This window comes from Lygodium microphyllum, chromosome 22, assembly GCF_053477565.2.
Source record: "Lygodium microphyllum isolate KBCC chromosome 22, Lygodium_microphyllum_v1.1.10, whole genome shotgun sequence".
NCBI classification, from domain to species: domain Eukaryota; kingdom Viridiplantae; phylum Streptophyta; class Polypodiopsida; order Schizaeales; family Lygodiaceae; genus Lygodium; species Lygodium microphyllum.
Genome location: NC_141156.1, coordinates 39,235,806 through 39,261,251, shown reverse-complemented (window position 1 = coordinate 39,261,251; position 25,446 = coordinate 39,235,806). Strand labels below are relative to the sequence as shown.

Genomic DNA, 25,446 nt, shown 5'->3' with positions numbered 1-25,446 from the left:
ATTAAGTTCATGATGGTCATGATATGCTATGAGTTGATTAATCATTCATGGGTTGTAGACAATACTAAACTAATTATTAGGTATAAAATTTTGCGAGTGCATCTTAGATTGCCAATATATATAAATATAGAAGACCGTGCAGGACGATTATATCCTATAAACCATTAAGGATAATTAGCTTGCATGTACATTAGGCATGATAAATTCACGTATCTCTCACTTAAAAATATGAGTCACAATTTACAATTTGCATAAATTCATTGGAATAAATTTTCAAGAATAGAAGCTCCACATTGTATCATCAACTCAGGAAGGACTTGCATCTAGTTGTGCATGGCATCATGGATAGTTTCGATTTCATGATAGACATTCATCTTAAAGGATAGATTTAAGATGCACATGTAAGTTGTTAAACTTAGTTGCAAGAGGCAATTTGGGTAAATGAAACCCTATATGATAAGTAAGGCTAGGGTTTAATTGTAAATAAGTCAAATTAATGCTACAACCATAGATTGACTTAGAATTAAGTAAATACGCTCATAGGTCTCTATCCTAGTGACTAGCTACGATAAGCCCAATAACACTCTTCGAGGTATAATTTTAAGCCATGATACAACTCGATGTCAATATAAGAAAACTCGAATGTCGCATCGACAAGAAAGAACGACCATTCACTACATTACATTTGATGCTTGCAACTACTCAAGGATTGCAAAGGACTTAGTTTACTTTTGATTGGCGGGAGGAATGAGCAAAAGTTTCTGTTATGAGATCCTGAGGGAATGAAACCCTAGGGTAAACTTAGAAACCCGATAAAGTTTTAAGGAGAAAAATAGTTAGCAAGTGACCAATTTGGATCCTAGAGTGAACCATTTAGATCTTATGATCTCAAAACAAGAAACCCTGGTTTAAAGGTTACTAAATTAGAGTAACTACCATCCATGAATTATTGGATATAAACCCAATTGACTAAATGCTCACTCCTATTGTATAAGAACGAGGGTCAGAACGAGGGTAATTCCTTCCCCCTTAAAAGGCCATTGCAGTTAATACCAAGGCAAGGAAAATCTAAAAGGATGAATGCTAGGCATCCAAAAATAGGAACTCCACCTTAGCGGATGACCTAAGCACTCGCCTTTATTGTTGTTCATGCTTGTAAATTTAGAAATACCGTTTGTGAAAGGATTGTATGACCCAAACTTACAATAATGAATCGGGTTAAATTCATGGAGGGCGCACCAAACCACCCCGAGTTGGCCGCTAACCCTATCCAAGGGGATTCTAAATAATCGTGATTGAAACATAGACCGAATACGCCACGAGAGGTCTCTCCGTGGATTAGTTTGAACGTAGGAGGACGCTTGGATGCCAGGGGGGCTCTAGTTGTGAATTCCCTGCCTCCGGGTTCTACTCAAACGATCTACGTGACTCAAGATGGATTCTCGAGGTCATGTTACTAGTGCAAGGGCGAAAACTTAGAGGAAACAAGACTCATCCTCACGGATTGCAGGAATCGTCCTTTTTGGACAAGACTTGTATCTTAGTTAAAATGCTAATATAAAGTTTACTTCCAAGGAACTTGTCTGAATTGTCTTCATGTTAGTACCATAAGTTATGCGAATGAACCCTATTCCCTAAAAGCTTAATTAAGGAAGCTAATTTTAAATGTCACACATAAATGTGATAGGACCTAATTAGATAACTAAAGAATACTTATTGAAGGAAGAGGGTGGGCGGAACCCCGGATGGGTCTATCCTATGGCAGGGTGGTCCTAGAAAACTGGGAGGCTTCTCACAAGGTTTTACGGACATTTGACCTTGAGAAATTGTTAGGATAGAACCCCGATTTATGTAGGTTTAGAGAACCGGAATGGGATTATGTCCCATAAGCAGAAATGTTGAGCAGCGCATCCCTCTCGTTGCCTATTCTCTTTGAACCAAGTGCAATATAGGTTTGCTTCGGCTTGGGTATCTCTGCGTAAAATAGGATGTCCAAGGCCCGATGCTAAAATGCTGTTAGGAGATGTTGACCACTAAAGACTCAAGTTTTAGGTCGATCCTAATGGGTTCGGCCGTAAATATTATGTTATGAGACGAACTTGATAAACCCTAAGCAATAAACCTCGTAACATTCCATGAGAATGCCGAACGATGTTGTTTAAATTCATCTTTCGATACAAAAAACATGCTTGGACAATTGATAACAGGGGCACGTTAGAGTTGGTATCGAGAAGGTAGCTAAGGAGGGAGAAGAAGCTAGAGGGTATGACCGAGAGAGACTAGCTGGGTCGTGAGAACGAGGTTTCCTGGCTCGCTTTCTCGCTCGAGGGAAAGAAGGTGCAAAGGATACGACAGGGGGAGACTGGCTGGGCCGGTAGGTCCTGAAGGGGAGGTTTACCGGCTTCCTATTTGTTTTTTCTCTCTCTCTCTCTCTCTCTCTCTTTGCACGTTCCTAATTGCGCAGATCGCCGACGCCATCGTTCTTCGAGCTCCCTTTTTACGCTGCATTCCTTCATTCCCATTCTAATTTTTACTCTTTCCTCGTCGGTTTTGCAATCCGACATTGGCATTGTCTTTGCTGTCGCGCCCTCAGATCAGGAATTTTAATGTGCTCTTGATACATATTTCTGTCTTTTCTTGGAGCTACAGGTATCTCGTGTCTGCAACAGGTCGGCGAAACAAATACATCGCTGGCCGTAGGCTTTCGCAAAAGAGCTCCATAGCTGCTGCTTCAAGCTTCTCTCTCTTAGCTTGTTAGATCTCGATCTCGTCATTTTGATCTTCTCGGCAGCAAACACGCTTTCCTGTTTCCTCTTTGATCCGTAGTCTGGAACGCAGGTTTGATCAAATTCTGTCATCGGGCAGAAGCAGGGTTTGATTCCAGGCATGAAGAATGCAGTTTAACTATGGCACAAAAGCGACTGCAAGCTGATTGTCAAGGATTGGCTTTCAGAATTTTTAGACCAAAGACCGAGGAGGGAGAAGGCTGGTCAGTACTGTCTCTCTACGTCCCCTGCTCCACTAGTCACGTTTGCAGGTTTTCACACACTGCGGCGCGTCAAAACCCTTCCCTCAGCTGTCTATTTTGATTGCCTGAGTTGGCAATGTCGGTGAGCGGCCATCACCTTCTTGCATCCCCAGTGCCTTCAGTAAGCAGCTTGCCTCAAGCAAGCTCACCTTCGTCACCTGCCGTTAATGGAGGTCTTGGTTGCCTCTGCATTAACAACATGTTGGCTGCAGGCGAACACCCACTTTCTAAGGTTCGTACTCCATCATGTGATGAGGTTTCCTTTGCTGAGCACATTCCTTCTCTCTGCTTGTCCGAACCAGCCCCAGAGCCTAGCAGGATCAGCAATGCCTGTGTCATTGCAGCCGCAGAATTGGTTCATGCCTCACAGTCTCATGGATCACAAGCAGGCTCATCTTCCCGACTAGATGTGAGCGTTCCCACTTTTGAACGGTTTCGTTCTGAACTAAGTCGGCCTTCCTGTGAGCTTTTTGAGCCCTGGGACACTAGATTTTCTTCGAAACAGGACTCTTCAGCAGCATCCTGTGATGTACAGCAGGTTTCTGCATCACCAGCCATGGATGGACTATTATCTGATATGGATGGAAGTGAAGAAAAACCCAAATTTAAGTCTCGCAGGGTGTACATCAATAATTCATCCAGGACCATGAACAGCACCAATGACATTGGTGGAAATAAAGTGAGAACTAGCAAATATACACTGCTTAGTTTTCTACCGAAGAACTTGTTTGAGCAGTTTCGCCGAGTTGCCTACATATACTTTCTGGCCATTGTGATCTTGAATCAGATTCCTCAACTTGCTGTGTTTGGAAGAACAGCATCTCTGTTTCCGCTGTTATTTGTTTTAGTTGTCACTGCCATAAAAGATGGCTATGAAGATTGGGGAAGACACCGATCTGACATTATTGAAAACAACAGGATAGCGGAAGTTTATAACCATGGAGAGTTCAGGCCCAAGAAATGGAAACGAATACAGGTCGGGGAACTGGTGAAGGTTAAAGCCAACACTCCAGTTCCGTGTGATATGGTGTTGTTGGGAACCAGCAATTCTGGTGGGGTAGCTTACATCCAGACTCTTAATCTCGATGGAGAGTCCAATCTCAAGACCAGATATGCTTACCACGAGACACATGCTAAACAATGTGGCACAAATCCTCCAGTAACTGGAGAAGTGGTTTGTGAACCACCTACTCGAAATATTTATGAGTTTTCAGGGTTTGTGAAGCTGGAAAATGTAACGGTTCCATTAGGACCATCTAATGTGATTCTTCGTGGCTGTGAGGTGAAAAATACAGAATGGGTAGTTGGGGTTGTGGTGTATGCAGGAAAGGACACAAAAGTAATGATGAACAGCTCAGGGGCACAATCTAAACGGAGCAAATTAGAATCTCAAATGAATAGTGCAACAATGTGGCTAGCCATATTTTTGCTTATAATCTGTCTAATTGGTGGATTGGGGATGGGATTGTGGGTTGGCAGACATGAGGATATACTGGACTCCTTGGCCTATTACCACAAACTAGATCTTTCAACCGGAGAAAATGTGGATTTCTATAATGCTGTCGGGGAGGCTATTTTTGCATTTCTTAGCTTCATCATTATGTTTCAAGTTATGATACCTATTTCTTTGTATATATCCATGGAGCTTGTGCGGTTAGGACAGTCTACATTGATGAGTAATGATGCAGAGTTATACTATAGTGACACAGACACCCGCTTTGAATGCAGAGCTTTAAACATAAATGAGGACCTTGGTCAGATCAAGTACATTTTTTCTGATAAGACTGGAACACTAACTCAAAATAAGATGGAATTTTACACAGCAAGCATAGATGGCATCAATTACAATGATGCCACTGCATACCCTGGGAACAACGAGGAAATGGCAAACACAGGTTCTTACACTGATCGCATTTGCTTTGTTTTCCCACATAAGCAGCCTAGTTTGTTATGTTTCTTGTAAATTTAGAACAAAATTACCCAGTCATTCTTTCAATCAACAATACAGACCTCTGTGTTGTTTCCACTAAGCTATAGTTTCTAAGCCTTAGTAGGTTGGCAAATTTTTGATAAGAGAAGTATCTGTAACATTATTTCATTTGCTTGTTTACTTTTCCAGGCAGCAATTTACGAAGGCTGAAGCAACTTGTGAAAGTTGACAAGAAGCTGTTTCAGTTGCTACAAAATATGGAGCAGACACCAGAGAAGAAGGCTGTGAAAGAATTCTTCCTAGTGTTAGCGGTTTGTAACACTGTTGTCCCAATCAAAGTCAAAGAGGACAAGTCTTTTGAAGCCTCTACTCCCCACCTGTCTGCTGACAATTATTATAGCTTAGAATATCAGGCAGAATCACCTGATGAACAAGCTCTTGTTTCTGCAGCAGCTTCATATGGTTATGTTCTGCTTGAGAGAACAGCAAGAAGTGTCACAGTTGAAGTACAGGGAAAATTGGAAAGGTAGGTACATTGTCACAGTTAAAAGGCCTATCACGACTTTGTTTTTTTGCAGTCAATGCATTATTTTTCAGTTACACATTCTTTGATTAGTAGATTGAATAATTTGAGCTGGAGATACTTTTAGTAACATTTCTGAAGATAGTTTGCCAGAAGATTGTAGCAATGAAATGTTGCTCATAACTTTCTCACCTAATTTGGGCTACAGGTATGAGCTGCTAGGTCTTCATGAATTTGACAGTGTGCGTAAGCGAATGTCAGTTGTAGTGCGTTGTCCAGATGGTTCCATCAAGCTCTTACTGAAGGGTGCAGATACAGTGGTGTTGGATTTGATTACAGAACAGGGATTAGAACCTGAAGTAGCCACACATCATCAGGAGGTCTTATCATCCACGCGGGCACACCTTGATGAATATGCTAAAGAAGGGCTCCGCACATTGGTAGTTGCCTCAAAGAATTTATCAGCAGCTGAATTTCAGCTGTGGGACAGTGGGTACAGGAAAGCAAGCACAGAACTTGGCAATAGAAGACTTGTCTTGCTGCGAAGAGTAGCAGAGTCAGTGGAAAATGGCCTTGTTCTACTAGGGTCAACAGGTGTGGAAGACAAGTTGCAGGATGGCGTACCTGAGACCATAGCAGCTCTAAGAGCTGCAGGAATGAAGGTTTGGGTACTTACTGGAGACAAACAAGAAACTGCCATTTCCATTGGGTTCTCCTGCAGCCTATTAACACATGATATGGAGCAAATCATCATTAGCGCCACCACAGCAAGTGATTGCAGTGATGCATTTAGGAGAGCATTTGAAACAATTAGGAGGAGAAGTATTACCACTTCTTTGCACAATGTTAACAGGTTTTCTGAAAGTGTACAATCAAGTCCAGTATCAAGCATCATGTCAAATGCCGCCTCATTGGCAAGTCTCTTGCATGAGGATGTCGAGAAAAGTCAGGAGCCTGCAGGATTGGGCAACAAGGGGAGTCAAGCATTGGCCCTAATAATTGACGGCAATAGCCTTGTCCATGCACTTACAAAGGAGCTTGAACAGAAAGTAATACTCAACCTATGCTTGCTTTCTCACACTTTTATTTTGCTGTTATTTGTAAATCTTCGTGTACAGTTAAAAACCATAACCATCAGGCACATATTCCTTGCTCTATGTTCCTTGCATCACTCTCAAATGCTGCTCTCTCTACAATGTTACTGATCTTTTGCAACTTGTTATTGCTGCAAATATGCATCATAAGTGTGTCTTTCTAAAGCAACTGTTGTCATTTATACATGTTCAGTCTTATGACTAGAACCAGACTGGAAGCAAGAAAGAACTTTTATGCATGCAGATTGTAAGAAGCTCTTGCAATATATTCAAGGCCAAATATGCACTGTAATAAGGAGAGAGGTGGTCGCATAGGTTTATAGAATCAGGGCTATATAGTTTGTCTTAGTGAAGCTTGCCTAAAAGAAATTCACGATAGACCAACATATTGAAGGCAAAATATGCACCATAATAAGAGGAGAAAGGGTCGAAGGGTTATAGACTTAAGCTTAAAAAGCTTGTCTCAGATCTCTCATTTACATGATGTGTATGTGGATGCTTGAGTGACTATTTCATGCTAAAGGATGGACAAAGTGCTTAGATATCACAAAAATCTTTGCTTGGTTTTGTTGTTGAAATAATATAGAGATCTTTAGTGTTGAAACTTATATATTAGTTGTCTAGTATCATTAGGCTCTCCTCTTGTCTAGATCAATTTGCATCACATAATCTCGGGCTAGTTAAAAGTTGTAGATGCCTATGAAAGTGCTGCATGGAGATGTGGTCAAGACACACAAAATGGGTGCAAAAGTGTCATTTGAAGATGTGTTTAGATGCAAATATGGGCCCTGTGGAGAACCATAGCTAGGGATAGTTGCTTTGATAGAATTTTGTGAAGGAAAGTTGCAAAGTAGGCAATTGCCTAATTGGGGTAACTCATGGTCTCTCGCATGGCCAAATGTGCATTGAGACACCATAATAACTGCTTGAAAAGGTGGAGGAGATTTGAAGCTTTAAAAGCTTGTTGCGCTTCATCAATGTACCGCTGTGTTGTGAGCTCATGCACTTCCCCGTGGAGCTGTAGGTATGCCAATTGAAAGGTAGAAAATGTTGGAGCCTTGAGGTTCTGAATTAAGAGGAAAGGCTATGAGAGGAGGCAAGAAGACCTCAGTGAGCCTTGACTCTTCCATTTACAACTATAGAATTAAAAACCAAGAGTCGTTTCCACCGACGAGAAGAGACAAATTTTGGAAAGCTACTTGAGCTTGTGAGAGTCAATCAAACCCTACAATGATCCATCTCTTGACAATTGGTTAGGCAAGGATGTTTTTGTCCAGGTGCAAGGCCATGTGAGCATTAGACTCCTCACGAAAATGTTGCATCTCTAAGATGATGGTTCAATTGCTGAACTGGCCAAGCTCGAACTGTGAAGGATTTGAGGGAGTGGGGAAGCCATTGAAAGAGGATTCAGTGTGTTGCTGTTGTGCTAGGTTCAACCAAGTTGTAACGTGCAACCCTTCAAAATGAGTCTTGTTGTCAATGACATTCTTGGTTGTGGCAATTGGAGTGTGAGTGCTGAGGGTGAATAAGGAGAGTAGGGGCTTGAGTTTACACATCTTCGATCTTTGGGAGTTTGTTACAACTTACCATCCCTCCTCCCTAGGGTTAGGGTAACTAGGAGACAATGAACACAGTGAATAATGTGAAATGAATGAATCTAAATAATACAATGCTCTTGCAACAAACACACTATGCAGTGAATGAATACTGAACCTTGGCATTCTCCTGTCTCAAGGACCGAGGTAGAGATAATGAGCTAGAGAGAGTGTTGTACTCTGACAGATCCCCGAAAGATAGCAAGGCGGCCTCTGAAAACATTTGGCAGCAACAAATGTAGTAGTGTGGATGTTGGATTTGTATCGACAGGCAGAGGAGAGAGAAAAGCTGAACCTGTCTCAAGGACCGAGGTAGAGATAATGAGCTAGAGAGAGTGTTGTACTTTGACAGATCCCCGAAAGATAGCAAGGCGGCCTCTGAAAACATTTGGCAGCAACAAATGTAGTAGTGTGGATGTTGGATTTGTATCCGATAGGCAGAGGAGAGAGAAAAGCTGAAAACACAAGTCTGGAGTTGGGCAGCAACTATAGAGGAATAATGCAGCTAGTAGAGGGCGATGACGTGTTAGGTAGCAACTAGTGCCCAAACGCAGCCTGTAGAGGGTCTCTTGGTGCAAATGCAACCTCTAGATTAGCAAACACAGCCATTGAAGGTTTGTCAGGCAGCAAACATAGGGTGTAGATCTCAGGGATTAGTTGGCGATAGGTTGTAGGGGGAGAGATCAGCAAGAAGATGACTGAGAATAGGTGTCAGTAGGTGGTAGACAATGTGGGGCAGCTTTGGCTAAGACGTTCTCCACGAATGGGGTGCGGGTAGCAAAGCTCTAGCACTTGCAAACTGCAAAAATGAGATCGGGTTGAGTGGGAAAGCTGCTTGTCTATTTATAGAAAGTTTGGGGCCTCTCAAATTAGGACTTACATGTGGGACACTCAAACTGTCTAAAATTGCATTTGTTTAAAATAAATGGTTTAAATTCATTAATTAACTTGAGGTTTGGGGTTGTTTAATTAAAGGCTAATGATTATTTGGCTCAACACCCCCTCTCAGGTCCAAAAGTGGAATCATAGTTACCAAGTGTCATGAAGACATGTATTTTTGGAAACCTCACTTAACATGTGGATTAATTTTTAATCACATGATTAAGTAAATGTTGCACATGTGAGGTGCAATTGGGGTTAAAGTAAATTTACGAGTCTGGGACCCAAAGAAATCACAGGATGTCAAAGGAAAAAGTTGCTATAAGTTATGCCGCACAAGTACTTGGTGGTATCTGGTGCCAGTTGTTGGCTAGGTTATCCATTTGGCCATAAGTGTCAGTTGGTGACACTAGAGAAGTGGCGTTTAATGGTCCCTAACACCAATTTGATAGTCAAAGATGGTGTAGTGACACTTCGGAATGGAAGTTGTCTAGCCAATTTAATTATTGGCGAGTCAGATTATTTTTCAGGGCACCAAAATAATTATTAGATTAATTTTCAGTATTTAAAGGCTGAAAAGTAATATTTAATTATGAAAAATGTTGGAAAAACCATTTGGGAAGGTTGCCACTTGTCAAAAATGCCCATGCAAGACTGAAAAACGTCTTTAGAGGCTGGAGAGAGGCATTTTTATAAATTCAGCTATTGGAGGAGAGGTTGCTGGTCTGATTTGCACCCATTGGAGGACCTTCTGAGACTGCCAAGGGTAGGAGAAGACCAATCACCAGCAGGAGACAGCATCTACAGGCTGTTGAGACAGGGCAGCAGCAGTAAATGACTGATTTTCTTCAGTTCTTTGCATCCATAAGCTGTTGTGGCAGGGCAACAGCTGCATTTGACTGATTTTCAGTCATTCTTCGCGACAAAACTTTGAATTTCCTCTCTCTACAACTTTCCCTCTCATCTCCCAGCCATTTCATAGCTTTGTTCCGAAGATCTCAGCATTTGGACCCTTGGAGGCTGAGAAGTTTTAGATTTCTCTGCTGTAAACCCTAATCTGTAGTAGAAATTAGGGTTTAGCAGCCTCGGGAAGCGCGCTAGAAATTGGAAGCTCTAAGACTTGGATTCAACAAGGCTGAAGCTATTTTTTAGCCTATTCAAGTGGAGGGACCAGCAAATAATTGAATTTGGGGCATTTTCCATCTCCATCAAAGCGGGTGAAGGCCAATTGATTGCTCGGAGAATCCCATTGTAAATCAACTTCTTCTTCAATAAAGCTAAAGAATTACCGAAAGGGGCGCCAATTTTGAGGTCAATTAAGTGTGCATTCTCCAAGATCAGTAGGTAAATTTGTGTTTTCAAATTTGCACTAATTGTTTGCTGCTGTAATTAAGTTGTAATCAGGGATTTACCACCCATCCACGGAAGGAAGGCTGGTTACACCAAGAAACTCATTTCATAAGGTTAGGAAACTTGTTTCATACCTAGGCGTTTCATAAATGTATGAAACACCTATTTTAAACTTTCACAAATGCCACACCCTAAATGTCTTGGGACTTTTGTAATCATCGTTTATCATGGATTTATTTAATACATTGACATGGATATTGGCATTAATTGCCAAAGTTTTATTTTGAGTTGTTATCCATGATGATTGCATATATTGATGGCTCCCTTTACAGCTAAAGTTGATGTTTGGCATGGATAATGGACCATGATGCATGCAAATATTGATGCTGTGTTGAATATTCATTTGCATTGTATAGAATAATGAATAATGTCAATCTGTGTTTTCTACATTACATGAGTCATATAGTATATGTATATAAAACTTTCATACTTTTTATACCTCGAACAAAACCTGTTTCTAACATTTTAGGAAAGTCATATGAAACCTACGAAACTTGTTTCATACCTCTCGTTTCAGAAACCCTTGGCAACTATGACTGGAATTAGAAAGGGATTGCAAATAAGCCCAAGCCCTGCTGCTTTTGTTTTCCCTAAGGCATCCCACCACAAAGTAGGCATTGGGCAAAGTGTTCTCATCAGCTGTCCAATGACCCACCAAGACTACAGAGGCGATGGTTATCTTACCAAGGGAGCCCAAGTATTTACCCTGGAGAGGACGGAGCATTGGACAAAGGGTGCTCGTTGGTTGTCGAATGGCATACTAAGTCGAATAAAAGGTGGATGGAAACACAACAGAGTATATTTTTTTTCCCTTTTTTATTTAAGGGCTTTTGTTTTGTTTTTCAAAAGATTTAGCATTAAGTGAGGGTTTTCCGTAAGTTTTCGGCCCTTTGAGTAATAGTGCTTGAAATTCCAAGATCTTCATAAAACAAACAAGACTATCCCTACCGCTATTGGATGTTGATGACACAGAAAATAGGCTAAGCGTGTGATGTGGAGATGCAAAAAAGAAGTGTGGAAAGTAAGCTAGGCAAGCTAAGCAAGCGAGAGAGTTTGCTCTTGGAGACTGCTATGTGCAATCTTGTGAATATGGTGGATCTAGAGTCAACCACTCAAAGATTGAAAAGGGATAAATGTGCATAGATGCATTTTTATAAGAATAGAATGTTGATGCACTAGATTTATCCAAGAGGCAATTCAAGTGTGATCATGTTTATGCAAAATGCTATACAACGGTGCCACTTGGAGAGTGCCCTCATAGTAAAATTGTTTACTTTTCCAAGTGTCCTTTTACAATCATGGTTATCTTGATGATGCATGAGATAGAAGTAAATGGAAACTTATTTTTGCAAAATTGAAAATTAGATGTGAATGGAAAATAATAATTTTGAAATTGAAATGATGATGATGATAATGCAACAACTTCATTTTGACTTTGAGAAACAAAAGTTGAAGAAGGCAAATTTGAGTTTTTTTCATATGCACCTCTTCTTGTGTTTACATAAAGGTGTTTGTCCTCTTCAAGACACAGATTGCTATGAATTGAGTGAAGAGTACCTTTTTGAATATTATTAATATCTTGCATGAAAGTAGAAACATCAAAAGTGGAAACAATATTAAAAACTTGTGTATCTGACACCAGAGTGGAAGGAGGGAAAGAGTATGAATGTTTGTGATTTACGTCAGCTTGTCCAATAGGATGGCTAGTTCCAGTCCCAGTTCCATATGGAGGTTTTGTTCTTCTTGCAAAGTTGCTAGTCATGTGTGCAGAATCTAAGGGTGAATAAATAATGCTACCTTTTGAAACCAGCTTTTCTTCTTGGATAGGGTGGTAATTCTTGATCAAGCACTTAATTACAGCAATCAGTAAATAAACATAAACTGGAATACACACTTTACATTCATAATCTTGGATAGTAGACACCTTGTTGGCCCCAAAACTAGCGCCCCTTTCGGTATTTCTTTAAGTTTATTGACTAATGGATTGGGTACAAGCTGAGATTCTGCAATCTCTTTTGTTGAGGAATGTTCCTAATGCATTGATCAAAGTCTACCAGGTGCTAATCCTGGAGGTGGGATTGACATCTAGGTTCATGATGGGTAGGTGCTTGACAGAGAGCGGGCTTGGCAGATGCAAATCCTGGAGTTGGGATTAACATCTAGGTCCATGATGGGCTGGTGTTTGACAAAGAGTAGGCTTGGCTTCTAGTTTGAGTTCATGAGGGGACACATGTTCAAGAGGCATTTTTGACAGGATGTCTTGTATGCTATTGTGAGACATTGACGCACATAGAGACATGCTATGGTTCTTCTCTATTTTTAGGAACTGGTCTGATCGACATTAACATTAGGTTCTTTGCGAGGCCTCTTGGTAGTGGCTTGATTATCCACTGCTTGGGTATCCATGGTTCTACTCTAGTGGTTTTGTGTTGTATGGATTGTGATGAGAGTTATTCTCCTTGTATCATTGTATTGTATCAGATCACCCATGATTTGAGAGAGGGTGTTAGTAGGATTGTGAGCTCATGTGTGAGTTTGTGCATGCCTATTAAGGATAGACACATTATTTTTATTTTAGGCATTATTGTTGTGATTTATTTGTGGCATTTTATGCTGGCCGCCCATCTGCTATTTATGTCCTATTTTGTGCCTATTTATAGTGGGGTCCCTTCTTCTCATACATCATCATCATTCACTAGGTGGACTTCTTATTGGAGAGAGGAGTTGATGCTAGTGCCCAAGCAGTCAGTGACTCACCCTTATATGCGACTATCTTGTGTTTGGTATATGGATTCCTTTTGCCGAGCACATTGACTTCTCTTCTTTTGCAGTTTTCTTTTTTTCTCTGTCTTGTATTCAACAGTCTATTTTAGCTTTCGTATACGCTTCCATTGCTGCATCCACTTCTGACACAATGCCCAATGTTTTAGTTAATTGGTTTTTAGTGTGAAAACAACTACATCAATAAGTTGTGTCACCACTTCTAAAGTTAGTTCTAGACTTAATTAACTCTAGTTGAGTTAGGGATAGATCTCACTTAAGTCCTATTGTACTTTCATTCTAACATTGTAGCACTTTCATCTTTTGAGTGTGGAACTGCTATCCACTCTTGCTCATTGTCTTGTGTTCGCATACATATTCTCTTTCTCCATTTCCAACATTTGGTATTGGAGCTAGATACATGGGTTTTGTCTCTCCACTGCTTAGTTGGTGTCACCCATGTGGATTCCACTCAATCGACAAGGGAAAAGGAGCTGTTGTTTTGGAGGGAGAAGTTGCTGTTTTGGAGGAGGTGTTGCTACCGCTTTCAACTTGCACGCAGTCCCCTACGCAGTCTTGCAGGTAACTTTGCACACACAGCCTCTCTCAGCCCTCCTCATATTATTCTTAGCCTTGCTCTCTGTTTTCTTAGCCTTGCTCGCCATTTTCTCAGCACTGTCCTCCATTTTCTGCAGATATGAGAAAAAACATAGAAACCCTAATTCTCCAAATTTGGGGATTTTGAAAAATTACTACAATTTCTCATCCGTCTTGCTCGTCTCATATCTAATTTTAAAATTTTTACAATTTCCCACACTTAATGCCAAGAAATTTGGGGATTTTTGGTCGACTTTCCCAATTTCTAAAATTTTTGGAAATTTCTTTGAGAAAAGTTGGGGCTTTTGCTTGATTTGAGTTCCCATGTGTGAATCTCCACTGAAATTGCCAACATTGCACAATTTCTTTGACATTGGTGCAAGAAATTTGGGGTTTTTCAGTTTTTTGGCTTTGGCACACATCATGAGGCAGATTGTAGTTGCTGGTTATTGTTGGTGTACATCCTGAGGTGACAGTTTTGTAGAAATCCAGACTATAAGGTATGAATTTCTTCAATATCTTTGAAACTTTGAGAATAAATTTGGGGCTTTTGCACGACACGCATCCCAAGGCAGATAATAGGTGGTACACCAGCATTGATTTGCTATGAGAGTCAGATTTAGAAGCAAAATTTGGGAAAAACAAAAAAAAATTGGTGAGACTTTGCCAGAGTGCAGCAATGCGGAAGCGTAGGACAAAGACAGAGAGAGAGTGAACACAGAGAGAAGAGAGAGAGAAAAGGAGATGTGTAAACGCAGAAAATCTGTAGTGTAGTATGTTGTATAAGAGTGCAGAAATATACAAGGGGGCAGAGGAAATATCTGCGTATGTCTCCGACTTGATGACCTCAATCTGCGTCAGCCCGAGCACAGTCTGTCTCAGCCAACAGATCTCAAGATCGGAATCTGAAAATGAATGAATGTTGGAGTGTGCCACAAACCGGCTATAAAGAGCCACAAAAATAGGAAATAAGTGCACCAGGTCGGCTGCATTTAGCTGATTGCAGTAAACTAACCGACTGTGCAGTAAAACTGTCCGACTACAGGCTGCCACGTGGCGCCTGCGCAGTCTACTGATGTGGCTGCTGACGTGGCACTACCATACTCCGCTGTCCACCAACTATCCAAGAAATGACTGTCTAACACCCCCTCTCAGATCCTGGACGTGTCAAATGACTGAGGGATTTGAAATGCTGCCGAAGAAGAGCCTGGGGAAGCGCCTTCATAAACAAATGTGCAAGATTATCCTCCGTCTTGCAATACTCCAGATCAATGGTCCCATCCAGAAGCTTCTCCTCGAATGAAGTGATACTGGATCTCAATGTGCTTTGCCCGGGCATGGAATACGGGATTCCGCACCAAGGCAATGCAACTCTCATTGTCGCACCATAGAAGAGTAGGACGAGTTTGGGGCAACAAAGCTTCTCCAACAATCTTCGAAGCTACACAACCTCACATGTGGTGGAAGACACAGCCTGATACTTCGTCTCAGTAGAAGAAAGGGCTACTGTGGGTTGCTTCTTGCTACTCCAAGAGATAACACCTATACCCAAGGTAAAATAGTAGCTTGTAGTAGACCGTCGGTGGTCCACATCGCCAGTCCAATCCGAGTCACTCCAACTTGCAAGAACCAGATCGGAAGCATCTGTACCTGCGGGATAAGAAATCCCTAAGTTAGAAACCCCCCTCAAATACGGAAGAATCCTCAGGGTAGCCTGCCAATGCACCTGTTTGGGTTCAGTCATGAACCCTGCCAAAGGATCCATAGCAAAATAAAGATTAACACGAGTGTTGAGAAGCCAAATTAAGGATCCAATCAACTGACGGTAGCGTGAAGCATCTACCACGGGAGAATCTGAGTGGGAAGTGGCCTTCCAATTTGGATCCATAGGAGTAGTAATGGGCCGACAAGTCTCCATCTCAAAAGTCACCAAGAGCTCCTGAATGTATCTCTGTTGAGAGTTGAAAATCCCCCTCTGAGATTGATAAATCTTGTGACCCAAGAAGAAATGAAGAAGCCCCAAATCCGTCATCTCGAATGCCTGATGTAAAGCTGTCTTGGTCTCTTGGACCTTTTGTGCATGATCCCCTATCAGAATCAAATCATCAACATATAACACAAACAATACACGACTAACCTTGGAAGTGTGCACATAATGTTGCGGATTAGCCTTGGAGCGCGGATATTCCAACTTTGACTGAAGAAACGAGTCAATCTTCTCGTTCCATGCACGCGGAGCCTGCTTGAGGCCATACAAGGCCTTCTTCAACCTGTAAACTTTCCCATCCGAGGATCCAAAGCCAGGAAGCTGCACAACATAGATCTCCTTCTGCAAGTCACCATTCAGAAAGGCCAACTTCACATCTAGCTGATAGACAGGCCATCTCCTATAGCCAGCCAAGGCAAGAACAACTTGAATAGTCGCCATACGAGCAGTGGGGGCAAAAGTATCATGGAAATCAATGCCTGGGCGTTGAACAAAATCTTTAGCAACAAGGCGAGCCTTGTGCTTGTCCAAAGAACCATCGCTAAGATACTTGGACTTGAAGACCCACTTGACACCAATCACCTTTTTGTGAGAGGGACGAGGCACAAGAGACCAAGTGCCATTTCTCAATAACCTCCAACTCGGCTTCCATGGCCTTTCGCCAATGATCAAACTGCAAAGCCTCCTTCACTGAAGTGGGCTCACGATCCTGCATAACACAGGTCAGCAAACAATAGTTGGAGCAAACAAGCTCCGAAGAATGTGTTTGGTTCCTCTATGACCTCCGGGGTCCATCCTGTGGTTCCCACTCCTCAGGGACCCCCTCGATCCTTGAATCTCGGAGTGTGTCACGGGTCCAACGAGGAGGAGGACGAACCTCTCATCGTCGCTCTCCATTTGCTGAAGACTGAAGAACATCCACCAATGAAAGCTCCTCGGGGGTGGCCGATGGAAGTGAAGACTCGAAATGAGAAGAAGAATCTCCATCAAAAGACTCTGGCTACAAAGGAACTGTCTCGGGAGCCTGTCACGAGGACATGATGCTTTGCTTATGTTTAATTGACATTTGATTAAAGGATTAATCAAATGTGCAATTAAAAGATGCACATGTGTTGCATATGTGAGGTGCAAGCTACTTTTTCACAGTTGAAGGCCGAAGGACCCTGTGAAAAAGATGGGTGTTAAAGGCAAAAGTTGTAACAAGTTACACTTATTAGATTCTAGGTGAATTTTGGTGTCAGTTTGCCCCTAGGACCATTAATTGGCCATTAAGAGTCAGTGGTGACATTAGGGACTAGGCATTAATTAATGGTTTAATGCTTGTCCAAGGGTCAATTAATACATGGGACTACTTTGGGTTGCAAATGGCCTAGCCAATTAATTTTTGGATGGGCAAGGTCAATTTTCTTGGCATGGATTAAGAGCTGAATTAATTTTCAGAATTAATTAATTCTGAAAATTTATTAAATGCCTGGAAATTGCTGAAAATGGATTAAGAAAGCTGCCACTTGGCAAAACTTTCCCATGCAAGTGGGGGAAAGGCTAAATAGGGCTGAAGGGAGAGGGAAATCTCGTTTTTTTCATTTTGGAGCTGTTGGAAAGAGGTGTTGGACTGTTTGTTGCCAGCTTTTGGGGCCAATTTCCAGCCATTGGAGACCATTTTGGTGATGGAGATTGCATATTCTTGACCTTGGGAAGTTGACAATTGCTGCTGATGCACTTTCTCCTGAAGATCACAGTCTCTGATTCTCCTATTGTTATTGGTGCATCCGTTTGGGGCTGGTACAACAGGGCAGCAACTGATTTTGATCAGTTCTTCGCGACAAATGTCAAAATTTTCTCTCTCTACAGCATTCTCTCATCTCCTTCAGCCTATGCTCAGCCATTCTTAGCAATTCTCAACCATTCGGAGGAGATCTCAGCCATTTTTGGTGGGCTGATCTGTAATTTCTGTAGTAAACCCTAATTTACAGCAGAAATTAGGGTTTAGCAGCCACCTTGGGATCCGTGCCAGAGATTGAAGGCTCAAGGGACTGAAATCAGCAGCTGATAATTGAAGATTATCAAGGGATTTCAGGAGCCAGCCCATCCCGAATCGATTTGGGGCAGCATTTGGCCAGCCAAGGGTCAAGGAGAAGAAGTCTTGGGTGAATCAAGGGGCAAATGACCCAAAAGGCTTGCTGGTCATTTATGACAGCAAAAGCAATTGGTTAGCAGGAGGAGATTGAAGAATCTCAAGTTGTACTCCTTCCAATTGAATGAAAGCTAAAGAAATACCGCAAGGGGCGCCAATTTTGGGGCAACAGGGTGTCTATTATCCAAGAATGTTATGGTAAAGTGTGTATTTCATTTTATGTGCATTTATTTATTGCTGTAATTAACTCTTAAAGCAGGTTATCACCAACCATTCCAAGAAGGAAGGCTGGTTTCAAGGTTCCGTTGCCGGGACACATCAAATCTCTTGATTTGGTGGGCCTGCGGCACATGATTGCAAGCCAAAGCTTTGTGCTAGTGATGATCTTTGTGCTCAGCTGAGAAATTACAGCAAGATGTCTTTATACAGTGGGATGCAATCAAGCAGTAATAATGCCTCTCATGATGTACATTCACATGGGGAAGAAGGAAATGCAATGCCTGATCTTGGACAAGGCACGAATCACGGACAACATGTTGAAGGCCAAGATGTTGGACCCTCAATGCAAAAAGAGGATGATGATCAACAAGGGGAAATGGAATTCGATGATGCGTTCAAGAATCGAATGAGGGCAGCAGCCAATATCTTTGCTGAATTGGCAAAAGATCCTCAGTTTACTCGGTTTTTTGAACACTCCTATGAAGGACAACAAGGGCAAGAAGAGAAAATCCTCTTCTAGAACTTCGGGACAGCAAGATGCACAGAAGAACAAGCCAAAGCCTTCTCAAGATGCTCCTAAAGATGCTCATGGTGAAAAGCAGTTGGTGCCAGTTGGGCAAGAAATGCAAATGCAAGTTCATGATGTAAATGCTAATCCTATGGTTTTTGGATAGCAAGGTTTGCATGAGAATTTGGGGCAGCCAGCTTACTTTGGTGGTAGCACAATTTTTCATGCTATGGTGGGTGAGCGACCGAATGTGGAAATGTATGGCACACCTCCCCATAACTTTCAGCAACCAATGCATGGCTTGCATAACCCAATGTACTCGGGTATGGTTCATGGAATGCATAATCCGATGTATGGCGGCATCGGTATGATGCCTGGTGTACAAAATCACGCATATGGGCAAGCATCGGTACCCCGTTGTGCTTTTGGGGCTCAAGGAATAAGTGCTGGTCATGCAAATGCTCCGTTTAATGCTGGCTATCATGGAAATTGCCTCTACACTAGCAGATACACTATGCCTTTCATGTGAGCTTGTTGAGGCCTTTTTATGCTAATGTGCCTAAGGATATATTTGCTGAAATTCAGTCCAATGTAGAGAAGCTGAATGAGATATTGGTATCTGAGCAGATTTTGGCACATAAAGAGAAAAGGTCAAAGGTAAAGCTTCCATAAGCTATTGGGTGAAGTTTCACAACTGTTCACCAATGGATGCTAAATGGATGGAAGTGGATGACTTGGCAGACCATCCTCAGTTGTTGCAGCTTTACCTTGATGCCTTTCAGTTAGAGTCGACTTTGGATCGGACTCTTTCAGGTTCAGCAGGACAAGGGTCTAGAGTACCACCTGATACTCAAGGGGGAGGTAGCACTTCCACTCCTCCAGGAATGGACTGCGCTCGTATAGTCAGCACTGTTGAGAAACAAGAGTTTGGGATGCATCCGATGAGTTTCTGGCAATAGTTCTGGTCTATTGTTGAGTTTTATGCTATGTTTATGTTGGCTTGAAATTTTCAGCAAATGGTGGGCATAAGAGATAGTTAGCCAGCAGTGGCCAATGTTGTGTTGACTATGATGCCTTGTGAAAAATTCTAGTGCAATATTGTTTGCTTTGACACATTACAGTGCAATCGAAGACAATTACAAGGATTTCAAGGGGGTGGTCTGTTACGAGGACGTGAAAATTTGATGCTTTGCTTATGTTTAATTGACATTTGATTAAAGGATTAATCAAATGTGCAATTAAAAATGCACATGTGTTGCACGTGAGGTGCAAGCTACTTTTTCACAGTTGAAGGCGGAAGGATCCTATGAAAAAGATGGGTGCCAAAGGCAAAAGTTGTAACAAGTTACACTTATTAGATTCTAGGTGAATTTTGGTGTCAATTTGCCCCTAGGACCATTAATTGGCCATTAAGTGTCAGTGGTGATACTAGGGACTAGGCATTACTTAATGGATTAATGCTTGTCCAAGGGTCAATTAATACATGGGACTACTTTGGGTTGCAAATGGCCTAGCCAATTAATTTTTGGATGGGCAAGGTCAATTTTTTGGGCATGGATTAAGAGCTGAATTAATTTTCAGAATTAATTAATTCTGAAAATTAATTAAATGCCTGGAAATTGCTGAAAATGGATTAAGAAAGCTGCCACTTGGCAAAACTTTCCCATGCAAGTGGGGGAAAGGCTAAATAGGGCTGAAGGGAGAGGGAAATCTCGTTTTTTCATTTTGGAGTTGTTGGAAAGAGGTGTTGGACTGTTTCTTGCTAGCTTTTGGGGCCAATTCCCAGCCATTGGAGACCATTTTGGTGATGGAGATTGCATATTCTTGACCTTGGAAAGCTGACAATTGCTGATGATGCACTTTCTCCTGAAGATCACGGTCTCTGATGCTCCTATTGTTATTGGTGCATCCGTTTGGGGCTGTACCTTGGGGCTGGTACAGTAGGGCAGCAACCGATTTTGATCAGTTCTTCGCGACAAATGTCAAAATTTTCTCTCTCTACAGCATTCTCTCGTCTCCCTTCATTATTCCATTCATCAGAGTTTCTTTTCTCTTCTCTTCTCTTCTCCATGTTTGCCGAGTTCACTCTGTGTTCCTTCCCGCAAACCCTACTGTTGTTGGGACTAAAGGGCCATCGTGCCTTTTATATGTGCACGGGTGTGAGCACACCCTTAGCACATTTGTACTTTCATATATATCTATCTAAAACCTAAAGAGATACACACACAAAATTGTACCCAAGAACATCGTGCATCTCTCTCTCCGACTCTCTCTCTCTACTCTTGCTCACGTTTTGCTCTCTACCTGATATTTTCATCGCAGGACATTGCATCGCCATTGCGCATTGCTCACTTCAAATTGGTATCAGGGCACATAGGTTGTGTATGTTTCACAAAGCTCATGACAAGCGAGCAGGAACTTCAGGCATCAGCTGTCAGCGTTTGATATGTGCAGAAGAGACGGCAAGGGCAACAGGCCGCAGACTAGGTAGCAGGTTTGACTGTAGTTGGCAGGTCATAGGTTGTAGGAAACAGTTGCAGGCGACCCAACTTTATGTTTAGCAACCAGGCTCAGGCGAAACGGGCTATGAGCCATGGCGCACGACTGAACGGGACGGGCTTTAGTGGGCATCTGATAGGTCACACGTGAGGGCCGTGATCAGGCGGGTCGTCATGAACCTGACGGTCAACGTTTTCCTTTTTTTTCTGAAATTTAAAAGAAAAAAAAAGGAGGTTTCCTTTCCTTTCCCTATTGAATGTTCACGTGTACAAGCACAAAATACAAATGTATGCACATTTGCTTCTAAAAAAATTGGGGCTTTTCCCAGATTTGGGGATTTTAATGCAGAAGTGGAGAATCCGACTCAGAAATTGCGAAGTCAATGCACAATTGCATGTGAAATTTTGGGGTTTTTTTCACATTTTGGTGAAATTTCTTCAATTTTAGTGAAATTTCGGCACAGTAGACCCAAAAGAATTTAGGGATTTGTCCAGATTTGATGCGAGCAAGACACAACAATGATACTTGTCTCAGAAATTGCAGGAATTTGCGACATTTTGCCTCCGACATTTGGGGCTTTTCATATACATGCAAGAATTGGGCTGAAATTTACCCAATTTCTCGACCTTGATGCACATTGGACCCCGTGCAATTTGGGACTGTTGCTGTTTGGGTGAAATTTGTGTGCCATTTGGTCATTTTATATATATGCGGGCTTAATTCCATGCAATTTGGACATCTAGTACTTGGAAAAATTCGGGGGTTTTGCTGAAATTACTCTATTTTGGCAAAATTGGCCTATTCTATGCATGTCAGAGATAGTGCAAATGTATGGTTGATGCTTTGAGCAAAATTTTGGGGATTTTGACCGTGTGTGTCAAATTTTGTGCCCGTGGGTGCATGTACAACAGAAATTGCAGCTAAAGTTTGGGACTTCTCATGTAATGTGATGTATTTGTCCTTGGAACAGCTGTAATCAGTTGTGGAGTGTTGTAGCACAAGGTTTAGTGCTTCTGAAAATTTATGTGCAGATCTGAAATTTCTGCTTTTATGTGGTTATTTATTGCTGGTTGGTACTTGTTTATACCTTGGTCACTTGTGTGACAGTTTGGGCCTGTATTTGTTGAGATTTTTGGTCACATTTGGGCTGAAAATCATGGCTGGCAGCAGTGACAGCAGTCATCTCATGCACATTAAGAAGCTTGAAGGAGCACATAACTTTACAGTCTAGCAAAAACGATGCTATAATATCCTGTTGCAGAAGAAGTAGGCAAGGCTGATTGAGACCAAAGGGGCAAAGCCCACAAATATGGAATAGGAAGACTAGGATGAGTTAAATGATCTTGCACGCTCAACCATGGAGCTATCGATTTCGGATGCCTTGCTGTTTAACATTGAAGGTTTGGATTCTTCCTATGCTATTTGGACTCGACTGGAAGAATTATATGCCAAGAAGAGTGCCGCAAGCAAAGTTTACTGGCCGAAAAAAGCTTATGGATTTGCGTATGAAAGAGGGTACAACAATGTCTACTCACTTGAGTGAGTTTAACTTCATTTTCAGCTAGCTGGTTGCCTTGAAGTTCTTGATTGATGAAGAATTTAAGGCTACGTTCTTGCTTTGCACTTTGTGAGAGAGTTGGGATACATTTAGGATTGCTATGAGCAATTCTAATGCGATGCTTTTGTATGCTGATGTAGAGAGTACTCTACTCATGGAAGAAATGAATCGGCAAAACAATGCATCCAATAAGTCTTCCGGTGCTTTGCATACTAGGGGCAAATCACAGCAGAAAGGCAAATCTAATAGCAAGGGACGCAATAAATCACGTGGTAAGGATGTTAAATGCCATCATTGTGGTAAGGAGGGCCACTTTAAACGTGATTGCTACAAATGGAAGAAAGAGAAAGGAAAGGGCAAGAAGACAGATGATAGCAAGGAAGAGAAGAAAGAGAGTCGGCCTAAGAAGAGTAGTGTCAAAATTGAAGAGGTGAATGTAGTCACTCATGACAGTGACAGTGGGAATGAGGTACTCTTTGTCTCTTCACACTTTAGTACACATGCTTTACTTGTAGATAGGGATGATGACTTGCACACTTGGATTCTAGATTCAGGTGCTTCTTTCATGTCACCCCTTATCGTGAGTGGGTTTCTGACTATAGAGGGGGTCGACATGGTGTTGTCCATCTTGGGCATAACTATGCATGTGACATTGCAAGTATTGGTAGTGTGCAGTTGCAGTTTCAGAATGGTTCTGTCTTCACACTTCAGCATGTACGGCATGTACCTTAGCTCAAGAAGAGCTTGATTAGCACAAAGCACCTAGATGACGATGGATTTCATACCACCTTTGGTGATGGGAAATGGAAGATCTGTAAGGGATCTAGAGTGATTGTCAGAGATTGTAAAAGTGATACCTTGTATCCTCTCCATGTATCTAGTGTGCGTGACCATGTTGTTGCCGTACCGAGCAGCCAAGTGCACAGACGTCTCATAAGAAGTCTCTTTCGTTGAAATCTTCTCCTTTAGAGTTAGTACGTTTCAATGTATGTCAAATGCTAGGGTTATCTTTAGGAAAAAAGAAATACTTTGTCACCTTTGTCGATGATACTATACGGAAGGTATAGGTTTACCCTATTCGTAGCAAGGACGAACTGCTTGACAAGTTTTAAAAATTCTTGGCATTGGTTGAAAATCAAATTGATAAGACACTTAAGTATCTTCGCTTTGACAATGGTGGGGAATATGTGTCTAAGGCCTTTCAGGCATTTTGTGATAGCAAAGGGATAAAGAGGGAGCTCATTGCCCCTCATAATCCACCCCAAAATGGAGTTGCAAAGCGTATGAATCGGACCATACAGGATAAAATCCGTACTATGCTGGTGTATTACCCCTTGGCTTTTGAGTAGAGGTTGTTATGACAGCTGTTCACTTGATTAATCGGTCACTGAACTGGTCTTTGGGGGGGGGAGGGAAAATCCCTCAGGAAGCATGGTCAGGCAAGCCACCTTTATATGCTTATTTGAAAGTGTTTGGCTGCGAGGCTTTTGTGCACATTTGTAAAGAAGAATGCAACAAACTTAAGCTAAAGGCCTGTAAATGCATTTTCCTAGGATATGGTGACTCGGGTGAAATGGGGTATAGATTATGGGATCCCGAGAAAAGGAAAATAGTACGTAGCAATGATGTTATCTTCTGGGAAGATCGCATGTATAAACAGCCCAAAAAGATTGAGGAGGTTCGTAGGGTTGTATTCCGGGAAGAAATACCTTTTGGACAGCAAAATATGCCCGCTGTACAACAGCAAATACCTGCTGTAAATGAACCTGCAAATGCAGAAAATAATGCTGGAAAAGATCAGCTAGCCATTGCCCATAATGATGAGCCATTGGATGTGCAGGAACAGCCAAGACAGCAAGCTGTTAATGCTGATTTAGAGGCTGAAATGCCAGGACAGCAAGCTGAACATGGAAATTTGCAGGTTCAATAGCCAACAAACAATGATAATTGGGTTAGGAGATCGTCTAGGGCTACTAAACAACCTGATAGATTCGTTCTTGATGCAAACAATGTGACTGATTATGGCATGTTGATAGACTGTGGTGAACCGTCTTGCTTCAGAAGCAATGGACAAATAGGACAGCAAGAAATGGTATAAAGCCATGTTGTTAGAGATGGAATCTCTTGAGAAAAATGGTACTTGGGACTTGGTGCAGTTGCCTAAAGGGCAGAAAACCCTTCCATGCAAATGGGTTTACAAGATGAAGGTCACTTCTGGTTCCTCGCCAAAGTACAAAGCAAGATTGGTTGCGAAGGGGTACAAGCAAGAACATGGAGTTGACTGTGATGAGATATTCTCTCGTGTAGTCAAGATGACTACATTGAGAACCATTTTGGGCTTGGTTGCAGCTGAAGATATGGAGCTCATACAGATGGATGTAAGGACTGCATTCTTACATGGTGATTTGCATGAAGACATATATGCAACGGCCTGAAGGGTTTGTGGCAAAAGGGAAAGAGAAGATGGTATGTAAACTCAAAAGGAGTTTGTATGGGCTGAAACAAGCACCAAGAGAATTGTATAATAAGTTTGATACATTTATGTAGTCTCAAGGTTTTCATAGAAGTGAAGTGGATCACTGCTTGTACATCAAGAAGGCAGCAGATGACAGCCTGATTATCTTGGTTCTGTATGTTGATAACATGCTGATTGTTGGCATGGATACTCATGCCTTGGACTCACTGAAGCAAAGTCTTCATGGCAGCTTTGACATGAAGGATCTTG

The 25,446-nt window shown here is 41.8% G+C and overlaps 1 protein-coding gene across 2 annotated transcripts in view; it reads left to right on the top strand.

The window, feature by feature from the left end:
* Window positions 1–2,352: 2,352 nt before the first annotated feature.
* Window positions 2,353–25,446, top strand: part of LOC148017048 (phospholipid-transporting ATPase 1-like) — a 64,584-nt gene continuing 41,490 nt past the window's right edge. Inside the window, exons 1-3 of one of the 2 annotated variants that reach the window (XM_087663418.1) lie at window positions 2,353–4,923; window positions 5,148–5,484; window positions 5,690–6,530. In XM_087663418.1, coding sequence (XP_087519544.1) covers window positions 3,105–4,923; window positions 5,148–5,484; window positions 5,690–6,530 — 2,997 coding nt within the window. In that variant the 5' untranslated portion in view covers window positions 2,353–3,104. The remainder of the gene's footprint in view (window positions 4,924–5,147; window positions 5,485–5,689; window positions 6,531–25,446) is intronic. The other variant, XM_087663417.1, reaches the window with a different exon arrangement.